At 47.7% G+C, this 13,135-nt stretch overlaps 1 protein-coding gene across 13 annotated transcripts in view; it reads left to right on the top strand.

Annotated features, from left to right (window-relative positions):
• The window catches only part of ADGRB1 (adhesion G protein-coupled receptor B1), a 283,118-nt gene that overhangs the window by 211,976 nt on the left and 58,007 nt on the right, over positions 1-13,135 (top strand). For 7 of the 13 annotated variants that reach the window (XM_039548691.1, XM_039548694.1, XM_039548698.1 and 4 more), the window contains 3 exons: positions 3,313-3,416; positions 4,535-4,630; positions 10,847-10,949. In XM_039548691.1, the coding sequence (XP_039404625.1) occupies positions 3,313-3,416; positions 4,535-4,630; positions 10,847-10,949 (303 nt within the window). The remainder of the gene's footprint in view (positions 1-3,312; positions 3,417-4,534; positions 4,631-10,846; positions 10,950-13,135) is intronic. The other 6 variants (XM_039548697.1, XM_039548703.1, XM_039548700.1 and 3 more) reach the window with 2 other exon arrangements.

Below are 13,135 nucleotides of genomic sequence, written 5' to 3' on the forward strand. Positions count from 1 at the left end.
TTTGAGGGTGGAGGGATATCAGGGAGGATGTGGAAGGGAGGACAGCTGGGGTTGCTGTGTTGGGATTTAGGGATGCAGCCTGCTCATCTCTCAAAAAGCAAACTGCATTCCCTTGGTGAACCTCGGATGGTTTAGGAACGAGTTACATGTCCGTCTTTCTTTGCTTTAATGGAGCTCCTCCCCCCCTTTTATCCAGTTACCCATGAAAAGTCAGTGAAATGAGACCTACTTAAATCAAATGTCACAATCGATGGCTCATCCCAGGCCACCATTTGTGCGATGTGAACTCAAATTGCCATAAGGGGGGAACAGGGAGAGGGAGAGGCTTGGGGAAGAGCTTGGAGAGAGCAAGCAAGGAGCCATCCACGGCTGAGTATCTTGTGTTCCACAGTGCTTTTATCACAACCATGTGTCTCTGAAGTGGGACAGGGCTGTTGTCCACCAGGATTCTGCAGGGGGGAGAAATAAAGCTGTGGCTTCATACAGGACATTGCGTCCATCTCTCCCACACCCAACCTGACTAAATCAGAGTTCCTTCCATGTTTCAATTTATAAGGAGCAAAATATGCAGTATCAGCACTCACCCTGCCTGGATGATGTCCAAATTCGATTTTGTTTGATGGAAGACAAAATCAAAGCATTGATATTTTCATTGAAATTTGTGTTTACCTCGTTCCCAAAAAACTGCTTCTAACCTTGCTTGAATATTTGGCAGGAGTAAATTCTCAGGGTGGGAGCACAGTCCTAGGAGTTAAAAATTGCAGTGATCCAAGTATCTGTAAAAGTTTAGGGGAAGAATCCACTGGTGAGCTGAAACATTTTTTTCATGAGCATTGTGGGAATCTCGAAGTGGAGAAAGATGCAGGATGGGTTGGTGAGGCTCAGGTTTCCTGTCCGTAGCTGGTGTGCCCCCAGTGAAGATCCCTCAGACCACCTGTACTCCTTTGGGTGCCGGCTAGGCATTCAAGCCATTGAATGCATGTGACATCCCACCCTTCAGGGGAAGGAAGCACCCCAAATTTTTGGTCAGAAGGAATGGCAGAAGTCAGAGTGGCCACAAAATCTTCCCAAGTTTTATAAATGAGTTACAGATGGAAATTGTTAGGTTAGTCCCTGATCTGGTGCAGGCACACAGTAGTGGGTTTTGGATAAAGGGGTAGAGTGGAAAGGAAAAGGGAGAGGGATTAAAGAGGGGGAGAGAGAAACAAAGGAGAAACAAGGAAAGGGAGAAAGAGAAATCACCAATGCTGGCTCCAGTGCTGGCTCCAGTGTTGATCCAGCTGATGGGGTGTCCAGGGTCCTGGGGTGCCCATGCATGCAGGGAGTATCTTTTACAGAGAAGTTTTCTCTGCTCTGGTGATAAGTTCATCTCTTTGTATGCAAATCAGTTGTCATGCACAGCTTGTTCTTCTAGACCTGTGTGGAAATGGGTCAGAGCCTTCAGGGATCTCGGGTGGTCTTGATCCCTCCTACAGTCCATGCCCTATTCTCGACCTCATTCCTGAGCCTGCACTGTGCTGTTGTGCCAATCTCCAGGAGCCAGAACCTGGATGTTTTTCTCAGAAAAGTGCTGCCCCTACCTGTGCATGGTCCCTTCTCCAGCCACATCCTGTTCTTGCTCACAGTGTGTTATTGCCAACAACCCTTGCTTGGCTCCATGACCATCCATGTTTGAGTCATTCACGTTATTCCCCTTATTTTCTAGGCTTCTGCAGTGTGTCACTAAATTTTGGAAGTTCTTGTTCCATCCTTCCCGCCAGCTGCCATGGGGTTCCTTGCAGTGGTGTGGTGAAAGTTTTGTTCCTCATTAATTCCCCCCAGTTGTGAATGGTGCCCTTGTTCAAAATAAGCAGATAAGGAGGATTTTCCCAAGCCCTTAAAAATTCAGCGATAATTCAGCTCAGACCTCTGTGTATCGGGGTGGTTCATCTCTTTTTGTGGTGGGCTCTGTAGAGTAACCCTGGAGTGACTGTGGGCCTTGAGTGAGTGGACAGAGGTTTGCTCTGCCCATGTGCTGAGCTGGCCAGGCTCCATTTAAACCCAGCACTGAGCCCTGCCTGAGGTATCTGGCTTTGCAGAAGGCTCAGTATCCTGGAACAGAGCTGCTGTAGCCTCAGCTCCGTGGCATCCCTCTGACTGGAGGTTCAGGCTGAGCAGACTCATGCCTGCCAACAGGACAGTGTAGTCAAGGCATTAGAGGACTACCTGTTTCATTCCCAAATCCATGCATAATTTACGTTTTTTAATTTTTTTTTTATCTCCTGTGTTAAGCCCTTGCTGTGTCAGAAACCGTCTCATCTCCATGAGTGAGGCGTTAGGTGTTGGTGCTGTGCCGATCTAATGAAAACCTTGACTGGGCTCCCTCTCCTCTGCAAGTGGTGTAATCACCCTAAATAGAGGGTTCTTGGGTGTCTGCTCTCAGTGGGGCTCTGCCTCTCTCTGCCTTCCTGCCAGCAGAGATCACTGATGTGGAAATGGGAAATGTGCTGGGGGGGAAAAAAAAAGCCTGCAGCAGAGAAAGCCAAGTGGGATTGAGCTCCTCACTCTGAGCTGAGGACAGGGTAAGTTCAGTGATACCAGAGTGGCAGATGTTGGGTAGTTACAGCCACAGGATGCAGAGAACTCCATTAGAGAGGTTACAGCGTAGGTTTACTCTTGATGTTGCAAGAGCTGATGTTCTTTTATGTTCAATCAGGAAAAAAGAACCATTCCACACCAGGTTTTCCAGCCTCTGTGATCCCCTTCTATGCAAAAACGCCTTGTGTTACACTACCACTTGTGTGGTAGTGTAAGAGCAGTGAATTGATGGATGGTGGGTCCCTGGGGAGGATACACGTCTTGTTTTTCCTTCCCTTGCTTTATTTCATCCTTTTCCAGATGAATGTTTGTGGTTGGTGGAAAATTTTCACCTTCTTTTCATCCTCCACCCTTCATCACCGCCATCCCAGTAGAGCTTGTTTGTAATTGTTCTGTTATTGCTTCATTAATTATCTCCCCAGTTTCACACTGGATAGGAAGGGCCTGCTCCTCCTCTCATAACCCACACCTTTCACATGTCTGCCTTCCGTGGATATCAGAATTATTACCTACACTTGACACTGGTTTGTGGGAGCAGAATCAGGTCCTAAAAAAACCAACTGGGTCAAGCAGAAACAGATCCTGCTCTCCTTGCGTGTTTATTTGTATGCACAGTGCGATGTGAAGGTCAGCTGAGTGGACACACCAGCAAGTGGCGGGAAAGTCCTTGCCATGAAATTTTCCTGCTAAAACTGGCCGAGCTTATTTTTTAATGTCTCACTTTCTCTCTTTCAGAACATGGAAAAGGTGCTGGTCCCTTCTGTCACGTTAATTGTAGGCTGTGGAGTATCCTCGCTGACACTTTTGCTGTTGATTATCATTTATGTCTCTGTTTGGAGGTATGGCTTTCATTCTCTTCTCTTCTTCTTGGGGAAAGTAACTGTCTTTTGACCTACACGGATCCTGGAACGTTTGCTCTGTGGTTTTGGGTGTCTGGTGCTTGAGGAGGAACTGTTCGGGAATGAGTGGGGCCTGCAGAAAGTCATCCTGGTGGCTTAGCTGGCATTATTCTCTCCTTTCAGTGCCAGAGAAATTAGCAGAGTGAAATTAGGGCCATGCCCCCATGTAGGGACATTGTTCCATTTCCAAAAGCCTCGTGCTGGTTTCGATGCCTTTGTGTACCCCAGGAAACCTTGTCAGAGGCGAGGTGGACACGCACGGCCTCTCGGCAGGCAGATGCTGCTGCAAGGTAATTCTTTGGGAACATCCAAACCTCCGTGACCTGCCATGAAAACACCTGGCCTGAAGAACTGACAGAACTTTTCAGGAGCTTAATGATGTTAAACCACATCATCTAAATAACTCCCCAGCCTTTTAGCTACGTTTTGCCTTCAGCTTCAAGTGCATATGGGATCCCCCAGTACAGCCCATTGCTGACAGCTCCTGTACACAGGTCAGGTGGAACATAAAATTATAGAGGCTGAAGTGATTTTGAAGCAAAGCTTTGATGAACAATTGGCCCATGCCCCTGTTTGATATGTTCTGATGACTCTAAGCTGGAGGACCCGAGGTGTGCAAGGGATTTTCTCCCTGAATTGCCTTGAACAAGATCTGAGTTTATCCTGTGAGATCCACGTCTCTCCTAAATCCAAGGCAAACACGCTGAGACCTTCATGGCTCGATGCCAAACAAAGACAAATCAGAACCAGGTGAATGTCTGTGAGATCCAAATGGAGTGGCTACAGGGAATACAGCTGGGTGTTACTGGTGATCCTTTTGGGAGAAGGGATCAGTGTGAGGCTCTTATTTTGTGCAGTGATTCTTCTCAGCAGGAAGGAAAGGGTAAATTCCATTTAGAGATTGAACTGAGATAACTTTTTCTACGTTTTGATAGAGGAAAGAAACAAGAGAGTAAAAACTGAGCAAAAATGCATCTTTTTTCTGTTGATACTGTGACAGTGCATAGTGGCTGGTTAATTTTGGCAGCTGAAGACTGATCATGATAACGTTTATCTAGAACTCAGGTTTTTCCGTGCCTGGGGTATCATTGGATGTGCTCAAGTCCTTGTCCTCTCCTGCTTTTCCTCAGGCTGGGCGGCACTGAGCAGCGCCGGTAGGTGACTTACTGGGGTCACTGGTGTCAGGATCAAGTGGAAAGTTAGGATAGAAGATTAAAGAGCAAGCGTTCGAGCCTCACCCTCTCTTTCCTATCAGAAACAGGGTCAGGATCTGAAACCCAAGCTCAGACATGAGGTTGAATCAGTTTGGAGCATGCCAGAGCCATTTGGAATAACATGATGTATTTTTTTCCAGGACTGTGCTCCCCCCCCCCCACCTCCAATATTTACTGTTATTGAGGACAGTAAATTGCCTGACCTGTTTCAAATATGTTCTGTTTAATTTCTCATTCCACTCTTTGCCTTATGCCTACACCCAAAATGATCAGCAGGAATGGGAGGACATGTTTATGGGAGGCTTGAATGGGTATTTCTGAGCTAGCCAAGGATGGACATGCATTTCCAAGTGATCCTGAGACCAGCTATATCTTGATTAAAGGGCTCTCTATCCTGAGTCTCTCTGTGTAAATATTTGTAAAGCATGATCAAGTGATCTCTAGAATTTCTCTTTGGTGCGCTGAGTTCGTTTCATTTCTTCTCTGTAGATCATGTTTTCATGTTTTCCAAACTTCACAGCATTCCCGTGGCTGAGCCCTGAGCGCTCTGTGTGTCCTTTTTATTTTAGGCATAGCTGCTGGACGTGAATGTGCTTTCCTATTAAGGGTCTCAGGAACATCGTATTCAACATTATCTCCTGGCTCCCACTTTTTTTTTGCCCTAAATGTTGTCTATTCTGATAGACAGCGGCTGGAGGAGTGCTTAGAAATGGAATCAGCAGTATTATTCCAACCTATTGTCCCTAAAACACAGGAGCAGCATCAAAGTGGTTCTTTTCCACCGTGCAGGGGAGAAATTCCTCATGTCCTGGCTGCCTGATCTTCTGTGTAGAGCACTCACCAGAGCTCAGCTGATTCGGGGAGCTTTGGCCGGGAAATTTCCCATTCAGAACTCCGGACAAAGGCATCTGGAGCATGCATCCATAGACCCAGCTTGAGTAGGAAACACTCCTGATGAATAAGCTCACTGAGGCTGACAGTCTGGAAGCTTTCCCAGAATTTTGCCCAGCTAGGGTTTGTTTGTATATATGGGAAGCAGAAAGGAGGGGAGGGTGAGAAAGAGGGAGAGGAACACGGTGAAGAAAAGGGGGCAGAGTAATAGGGAGGTGATCCCAGCTTCAGGCTGTGTATCAGGGAGGAAATGAATTTATCCTCCACTCCCTGTTGAAAACCCCCAAATAAAGGCTGCTCCTTGGTGGCACCTACTCAGCCACTGGCATGAATGGCACGAGCTTTTTGAGGTGAGTGATCACTTCAGACACGGCCAACTTGGCACAGCCCCGCTGGAAACTGGAAGTTGTTTCTGTTCGACGGCTGTTGGTGGCCTGTTGGTGGCCTCACTCCAGTTCCCAGCAGACAGATGGCTGCAAAAATCTCTGCTGCAGATGGTGCATCTCTGGCCTTATTAGCAGGCTCGACAGAGGGGTCAGTGACACAGTGGGCCACAGAAGTGGAGTGACCTTGTTCCATCTCGGCACTGACTGTCCTGGGTCACAGCTGGAGCCACAATCTGTGTGTGGGCCATGTGCTCCACCACCCGTGTGGAAAAAGACGGGAATCGCAAGAAAAAATTGAAAACTGGCATGGAAATGAAAAACTGAGGGGAAAAAACCCAACCCCTCAAGGGTCGGAACAGGTGAAATGACTCCTCTTTTCAAGCTGCTCCTTGACACGCTGGTATTTCAGGAGTGCCCCGATGTGTTTTCCATCCCTGAACTCATTGCGGCTCAACAGCCTCTGGAGTCAGCGACCTTTCCGTAGCACGGGGATCGATCCCTGCTATCGAGCAGCTCATCCACCAGCCCATCAGCATGTGGGGCACGGCAGATCTCTGTCCCTGGCAGCAGCTGGGTGAGTGCTGCATCACTGCTAGAGAACAGCCCGAGCTTTTCTCACTCCCGAGGATTGATTGAGTGGCTGTCAATGAGCTCTCGAGGGGCTGTTAACACTTGCTTTAAACGCAGGAGCTCTGCCTGTGCCGGGGATGCTGAGGGGATGCTGAGGCGCTCCTGGCCCTGGTGGGAGGTGGCAGGGATGAGTAAGTGGCTGTGTGCAGAGGGATGTGTGTACACACGGTGAGAAAGCAGCAGTGACTCAGTGTTTGTGGAGAGGAGTCTAATGGGGGCAGAGAAACAGACTGCGGGGTTTTCCCACCTTTTCCATCTGTCTCAGCTCGTGTAGGGCTTCCTGCAGTGTGTGGGGATCCTCTGTGGTGACCAGTGACATGGCTGGAGCTGTGTCAGGGGAGGGTTAGGTTGGATATCAGGAAAAGTTTCTTTGTTCAGAAGGTGGCTTAGCACTGGAACAGGCTCCTCTGGGCATGGTCACAGCACCAAATATTCCAGAGCTCAAGGAGTGTTTGAACAATGCTCTCAGGCACATATTGGGATTGTTGGGGTTGTCCTGTGCAAGGCCAGGAGTTGGACTTGCTGATCCTTGTGGGTTCCATCCAACTCAGGATATTCTATGATTGTAGGACACAGGCTGGAGCAGAAGTTCCCTAAATTAGCAGTGAGTTTTCCCTGGTTTTATGGCTGAGAACAGCATATTTTGATAGGTAGTCCATGTATCAGCAGAGGGGTAGCAAGGCAGCATCCTGGAGCAACTCTGTTTTTGATGTGTTTTTGAGCAAAACCCATCAAATTCTATGTTTTTTCCCCCTCTGATACGAGTTCCTGACTTCTTTGGCCAGAGGGTTTGGAGAGGAATGGTGATTGCTTTTTGTGGAGCATCCTGTGCTGGAGAAGAGGAAATGGAAGGAAAAAAGCCAGCGTGGCAGGAGGTCTTCTTAGCATTCTGACTGAGCAGAAAATTAACAAGGAAATGCTGGGATTCCAGGTCAGGCTACCAAGGAGGACTCTGGAAGAATTGCCCAGGAATGCAGGATTGAATTAGAATGGTCAGAACTCAGCTGCATTTGAAACTGGCCAGGGATGTGAAAGGCATCAAGAATGGGTTCTGTAGGTGCGTCAGCACCAAAGGATTTCCCAGGGAAGTGTTGGCCTGGTGTTGATTGGGACAAGCAGCCTGATGGATAAGGATGTTGAAAAGGTGAAGGTACCCAGTGCCTTTTTGCCTTGTTCTGCTGGCAAGGTTGGCTCTGAGGCACCCAAATTCCTACACGAGGCAGAATCCAGGGAAGAAAATGCTTCCCACTGCCAAGGAAAAGAGAGACAAGGACAGTTCTAGTTATCTGGGCGTTTGCAGATCCATGGAGCAGAACAGGATGCATTGAGGGAGATGTGTGGTGTGACTGTGGAGCCACTGTCTGTCATCCAGGGAGCTGCCTGAAGGCTGGAAGAAGGCAAATGTTACACCCACCTTTAAAAAGGGCAAGGAGAAGGATGCAGAGAACAACTGACTGGTCAACCTGAACGGCCCCTGGGATGATTAAAGAGCACGTAGCTCTAAAGGTTATTTCCAGGCAACATGATGGACAAGAAAGTGATTGGGAATAGGCAGCAAGGATTTGTGGAGCACAGATTGTGCCTGGCTGCCCTGTTTCCCTTTTGGGATGGGGTGACTGGTTACGTGGACAGTGGGGGGAAGCAGCTGGTGTGGATTTTGACATTACCAAGGCCATTAACACAGCCTCCAAATGTGCAATTATGCACTGGATGGGTGGCTTAGTAGCTGGATGGAATTCCTGCAGGATTTCAGGGTAATGGTCAAAGGTTTGAAGCTTAATCAAGAGCTGGTCACATCTGCCCAGGGTTGGTACAGTGGCCAGCATTGTTTAATGTCTTCTTTAACAACCTGGACAATGTTTGACACTCCTAAGGCCACGTCTGGGAAAGGTGCCCAGTACTGGATTCCCCCAATACCAGGGATACCAGCACATGGGGGCAAGTCCAGTGGACGCTGAGGGAGCTGGACAATGTCAGAGGAGGCAAAGGCAGCAAGCTTGGAGAAGAGGAGGCTGTTAAGGAGGAGTCATGGAGCAGTCAAACAACTTGCAGAGGTAGGCAGGGAAAGGTCTAGAGGCACCAGCTGCAGCAGGAAAAGACCCAGCTGGATATAAAGCAAAATAATCCTTCACCACAAGAGCAGTTAAGTTAAGCAGTTTAGTGCTATAATCAGTCAGCCAAGAGAGGTGGTAGCGTTTCTGTTCCTGGTGATTTTCAAATCTTGATCAGACAAGGCCCTGAGAAACCTGATCTGACTTTGAAATCAGTCCTTTTTTTGGGCATAGGATTGGACTGGGAACTTGAGAGGTTTTTTTTTTTTCTCCGCAGCCTAAATTATTCTGATTCTGTTCATTGCCAACCCACATCTCGTTCTTTGGAGGTTCAGGGATCTGGAGAACAAGAGAAATTCTCAGGGTGTGAAGAGAAGCAGGGAAAAAGAGAGCTGGTTTAAGGGGGCTTAAGGGGGGGAAAAGTCTTAAGACAGCTGGATTATTTCCCCTTACATTAAAATACAGATTTATGGTCAAGTCCTTTTTTTTCCTTTTTCTGACCAGTGGAGACTTAGAAGTTCATGTCAATAGCAGTGGGATCAGGGTGTTGCTACACAGATTTATTCCATCTCCTTCCCACCGGGACAGAGTCCAAATCTCCCTTTCTACCCCTTAGAAGCTGCTGACTGGAGATTTGATGTTTTACTTCACACAATCAAAGCACAAGAAGTTTGATCTCTCAGTACCCTCCAGCCGCAAATGGAGCAGGGTCCAGGCGATGCCCAGCATTGTATGGAGCCCAATGAAATCAGGAAATTTGGGCTCAGCTTGGCTGTGAACGGAACCAGAAGCTCATTTTGCAGCCTGTCAACCCAGTTTCTTGCTGAGCTGGGATCCTACATTTTGCAGCCTGTTCTGGGGCTGGGAGAGTTTCAGGGAGAACTTCCTATAAACCAGATTTTCAACTGAGTAAGTAGGGATTCATGCTACCTTTGTTTTTTGGGTTTTTGGTTTTTTTGCATTCAGGAAAGCATAGCCTCACCATTCATGTTTGTATGAAGGTACGGCTCAAGGCAAAGTTAAAAATCAAAGTTTCACAGCCTTCATTAGGTCTAAAGCACACATTTACCCTTGGCAGAACACACGTGCAGTAAACCCATCCTGCCCTCCTCATCAGAAACTCAAAACTCTGCAGCCAAGGCACAACCAACTCGCTCTTGCTAAAATTAATTAATGAAATTAAATTCCCAACATAAATTGTTGATGTGCTGGAATATAGGAAATAATCCTGCATTAGCCTCCAGGGATGAGCTGGTTGATTAATACATCTGTTTCTAATTTATATAAGCATCAGCATCTCCTCTCGACTCATCTGGCATTCAGGCAGGGCACTTGCAGCATCTCTGAGATAATTCACGTGTGTGAGTGTTGGTGTGGTCAGATCTCGAGTCAATCCTTGAGGACCTGCACTCCTGCAGTTCCCTTTTCATTTTATTGGGTACATAAAAGTGCCTTCAAAGAAGTTTCCCTCCGTAGCCAGTGGTTTGAACTGGTTGTGGTGCGCTTACCTCGGCAGCCAGCTTGGTGCTGCGCTGCAAATGAGAAATGACAAATCGCTGGCTCCTGCAAGGTGCTGAAGGCAACAGCTCCCTCACTGCTGTCCCTGATGTCCCAAACCCACAGCTGCAGTTACGTATTTGGCCTAGTTCGGGGAAGTGGTACCAAAAAAAAAAAAAAAAAAAAAAAAAGAAAAATATTTTAAAAGCCAGAAATGCTTCTCACAACTTCTCACCTCAGGAGGGGTTGTTAGGCTAAAGGAAGGGGAATGCTGAATCACACACACTTTGTTGTCGAGGCGCATGTGTTTGTAATCTGCTTCCATCGCCAGCATGCCTGTGGCTCTTCTTGGTTGGGAATCTTTTCCGTGTGTTGCCTGTTCGTTTTCTTTCAAGCTCCTTTTCAAGTCCCCCCCCCTTCCAAGCGGGCAGAGCTGATGAAGATTTGCAGCGCTCTACTGTTTTAGGAGGGGCTCAGACTAGGCTGGCCCCTCGTTTGTTGGCTCCTAACTCCAGCATTGATGGGGGATGATGGAGACATCTTCTCCCCCTCCCTCCCCGCCTTGTTCATGTCTGTCTAGCACATAAAATCTGCAGGAAATTGGCAATTCTGTAGAGCCTGGCCTGGATTGCTGCTTTTCAGAGGTCACCCAGGGCAGGCTGTGACAGGGTGGGTCTCCCTCCCCTCTTCTCTCGCTGCAGGTACATCCGCTCGGAGCGCTCCGTCATCCTCATCAACTTCTGCCTCTCCATCATCTCCTCCAACGCCCTCATCCTGATCGGACAGACCCAGACCCGGAATAAGGTAAGGGATCTGCTGGGGCTTTGTTTATTTGTTTGCTTTCCCCCTGATTTAGCACTGAAATGATCCATTCAGGCAGCGCTTCCTCATTTTTCCTCCATCTGTTAATTAGCGACATGTCAAAGACATGGCTAAATGGCAGATTTCAATTTTCTCTCTCGCTCTCTCTTTGATAATTTGTCAGCATCCTCAGGGCTTTGATTAAAACCAATGTGATATTTTTGAATATCTGCCTAGAGTAGCTGGCACATGGCACGGTGAAGAAGCGTGGTGATTTGCAAGGCTTTAACCGTTTTATTTTCAAAAAAATTACAAAGACAGATTGAGAAAAAGCTTTAAAAAAAACCCCAAACAAACAACCTCTCAGCTTTACATTTATTTCTCCAGCAGTTTTTATACTCTGAGCTGAAAGTACTTGGCAGATGTTAGTGAACACGGACACAAAACTGTCCAACCTTTTTTGGGGATGGGAAGCATTGCCAGATGCACTGTGAGCGCTGCAGGGCCATGAGGGACTCGTAGCAGATCCCAGAGTGATTCCAGCAGTCCAGGCGAGACCCAGCGTGGTTTTCCAAGCCATGAGCACTGGTTGCTCTCTTCCCACAGACCCAGCTGGAGAGGCATGTGTTGCCTCCACGACTTTTTTCCAGCTCCAGCACTTTCAGGATCCCCTGGCATGACAAATCACTGCTCACCGTTAGTATTTTCCTGTTGTAAGTTTTCCCATCTTCCCAAATGCTCCAAACCATGATAACTGTTGAGTCAAAAAACGTGAAGCAAGACACCTCCTCCACTCTTTCTGCTGCCAAAATCGCAATCAGAAGTCAAAAATTAGTTACTGCTTAACAGTAACCAGTGACCAGCTGGGTTTTTGATCCCCTGCTTTGGCAGCATGAACGTGGTGTCACTTCTGGAAGCATGTTGGGAAGAAATTCTTCCCTGTGAGGGTGATGAGGCACTGGAGCAGGTTGCCCAGGGAAACTGTGCCCCATCCCTGGAAGTGTTCAAGGCAAAGTTGGATGGGGCTTGGGGCAAGGAGAAAATCTTCCTGTCCATGTCACAGGGTTGGAACGAGATGATTTTTAAGGTCTCTCCCAAAACTCAACCTATTCTGTGATTTTATGATTCCTGCAGAGAAGCTGAAGGATTTAGGGAATCACGGACTTATTTCTATGGAAGGCCTTTTGGGTTAGGATTAGGTTGTTTTAGGAAAAGCTTTCCAGCTGCTGGAGCCCTGTGTGTGTGTGGAGAAGTGTGGAAACAAGCAGCCAACTCTGCTCCTGCTACAAAGTGCCCTTCAGAAATTCCTTTTCCAGAGCAGAGTTGTCTTTCATTGCCAGCATAGATGGCAGGAGGTGGAGAAAGGGTGAACCAAGCTCCTGCTTTCCTTGGTGATGGTTTCTGTCGCACCAAACGTGTGCTGGGAGCTTCTTTCCATGGAAAGAAACACTGAGGGATGCTCAACAGGACAAACCATGGCTGGACCTCCTCTTGGGTGATTCTTCTTTACCTCAGGACAGGAGCTGGATGTGTTCCTCCTGTCCCACCCCCTCCAGAGCCCAGTTATGAACCCAGGTTCTCCCTGGTGCTTTTTTGTCCCATGACTCTGTGAGTTCACGGTCGGAGCTGTTGGTGGGGATTCGAAGCTCCCGGCAGTGATGGCAGGAGGCAGATTAGCTCTTTGCACATCCATATGCATGAAACCCCAGAAATAGCGAGGTTATTCTTGGATTTCCTCTCAGCCATCTAGTAAACAGTCTTTGGCAGGCAACAGAGAAAGAAAACTATACAGAGGAGAGATGAAGGAGCGTAAATTAAAATTTTATTCACATTCAGTTATCGATAACAGAGCGCCTTAAAATGTTGGTGATTGATTTATAACTGCAGCTTCTCCAGGAGATTTCTGCGGTATCGGCTTCCCCTGGAAATGTCGAATTCTCCCTGGATTTCCATCCGTGTAACCTCAAAGGCAAGATTCCACGCCTGGATTTGCTAAGCTTTTTGAAGATGAAAGGCCTGGGAAAAGGCTAAAAAAAAATTACAGTCAGCAATCCAGGGATACAGAGGAAAGGGATGCTGCAGGAAGTGGCCGTGTCTCCGAGGCTTGTGCTGCAAGGGAACAGATTTCTCCTCTCAAAGCAAAACAAGGGCTAATGGCCTTGAGAGACTGACAAGCTCTGCTGCATCTT

The sequence above is a fragment of the Corvus cornix genome, chromosome 2 (assembly GCF_000738735.6).
Source record: "Corvus cornix cornix isolate S_Up_H32 chromosome 2, ASM73873v5, whole genome shotgun sequence".
In the NCBI taxonomy this organism is placed as follows: Eukaryota; Metazoa; Chordata; class Aves; order Passeriformes; family Corvidae; genus Corvus; species Corvus cornix.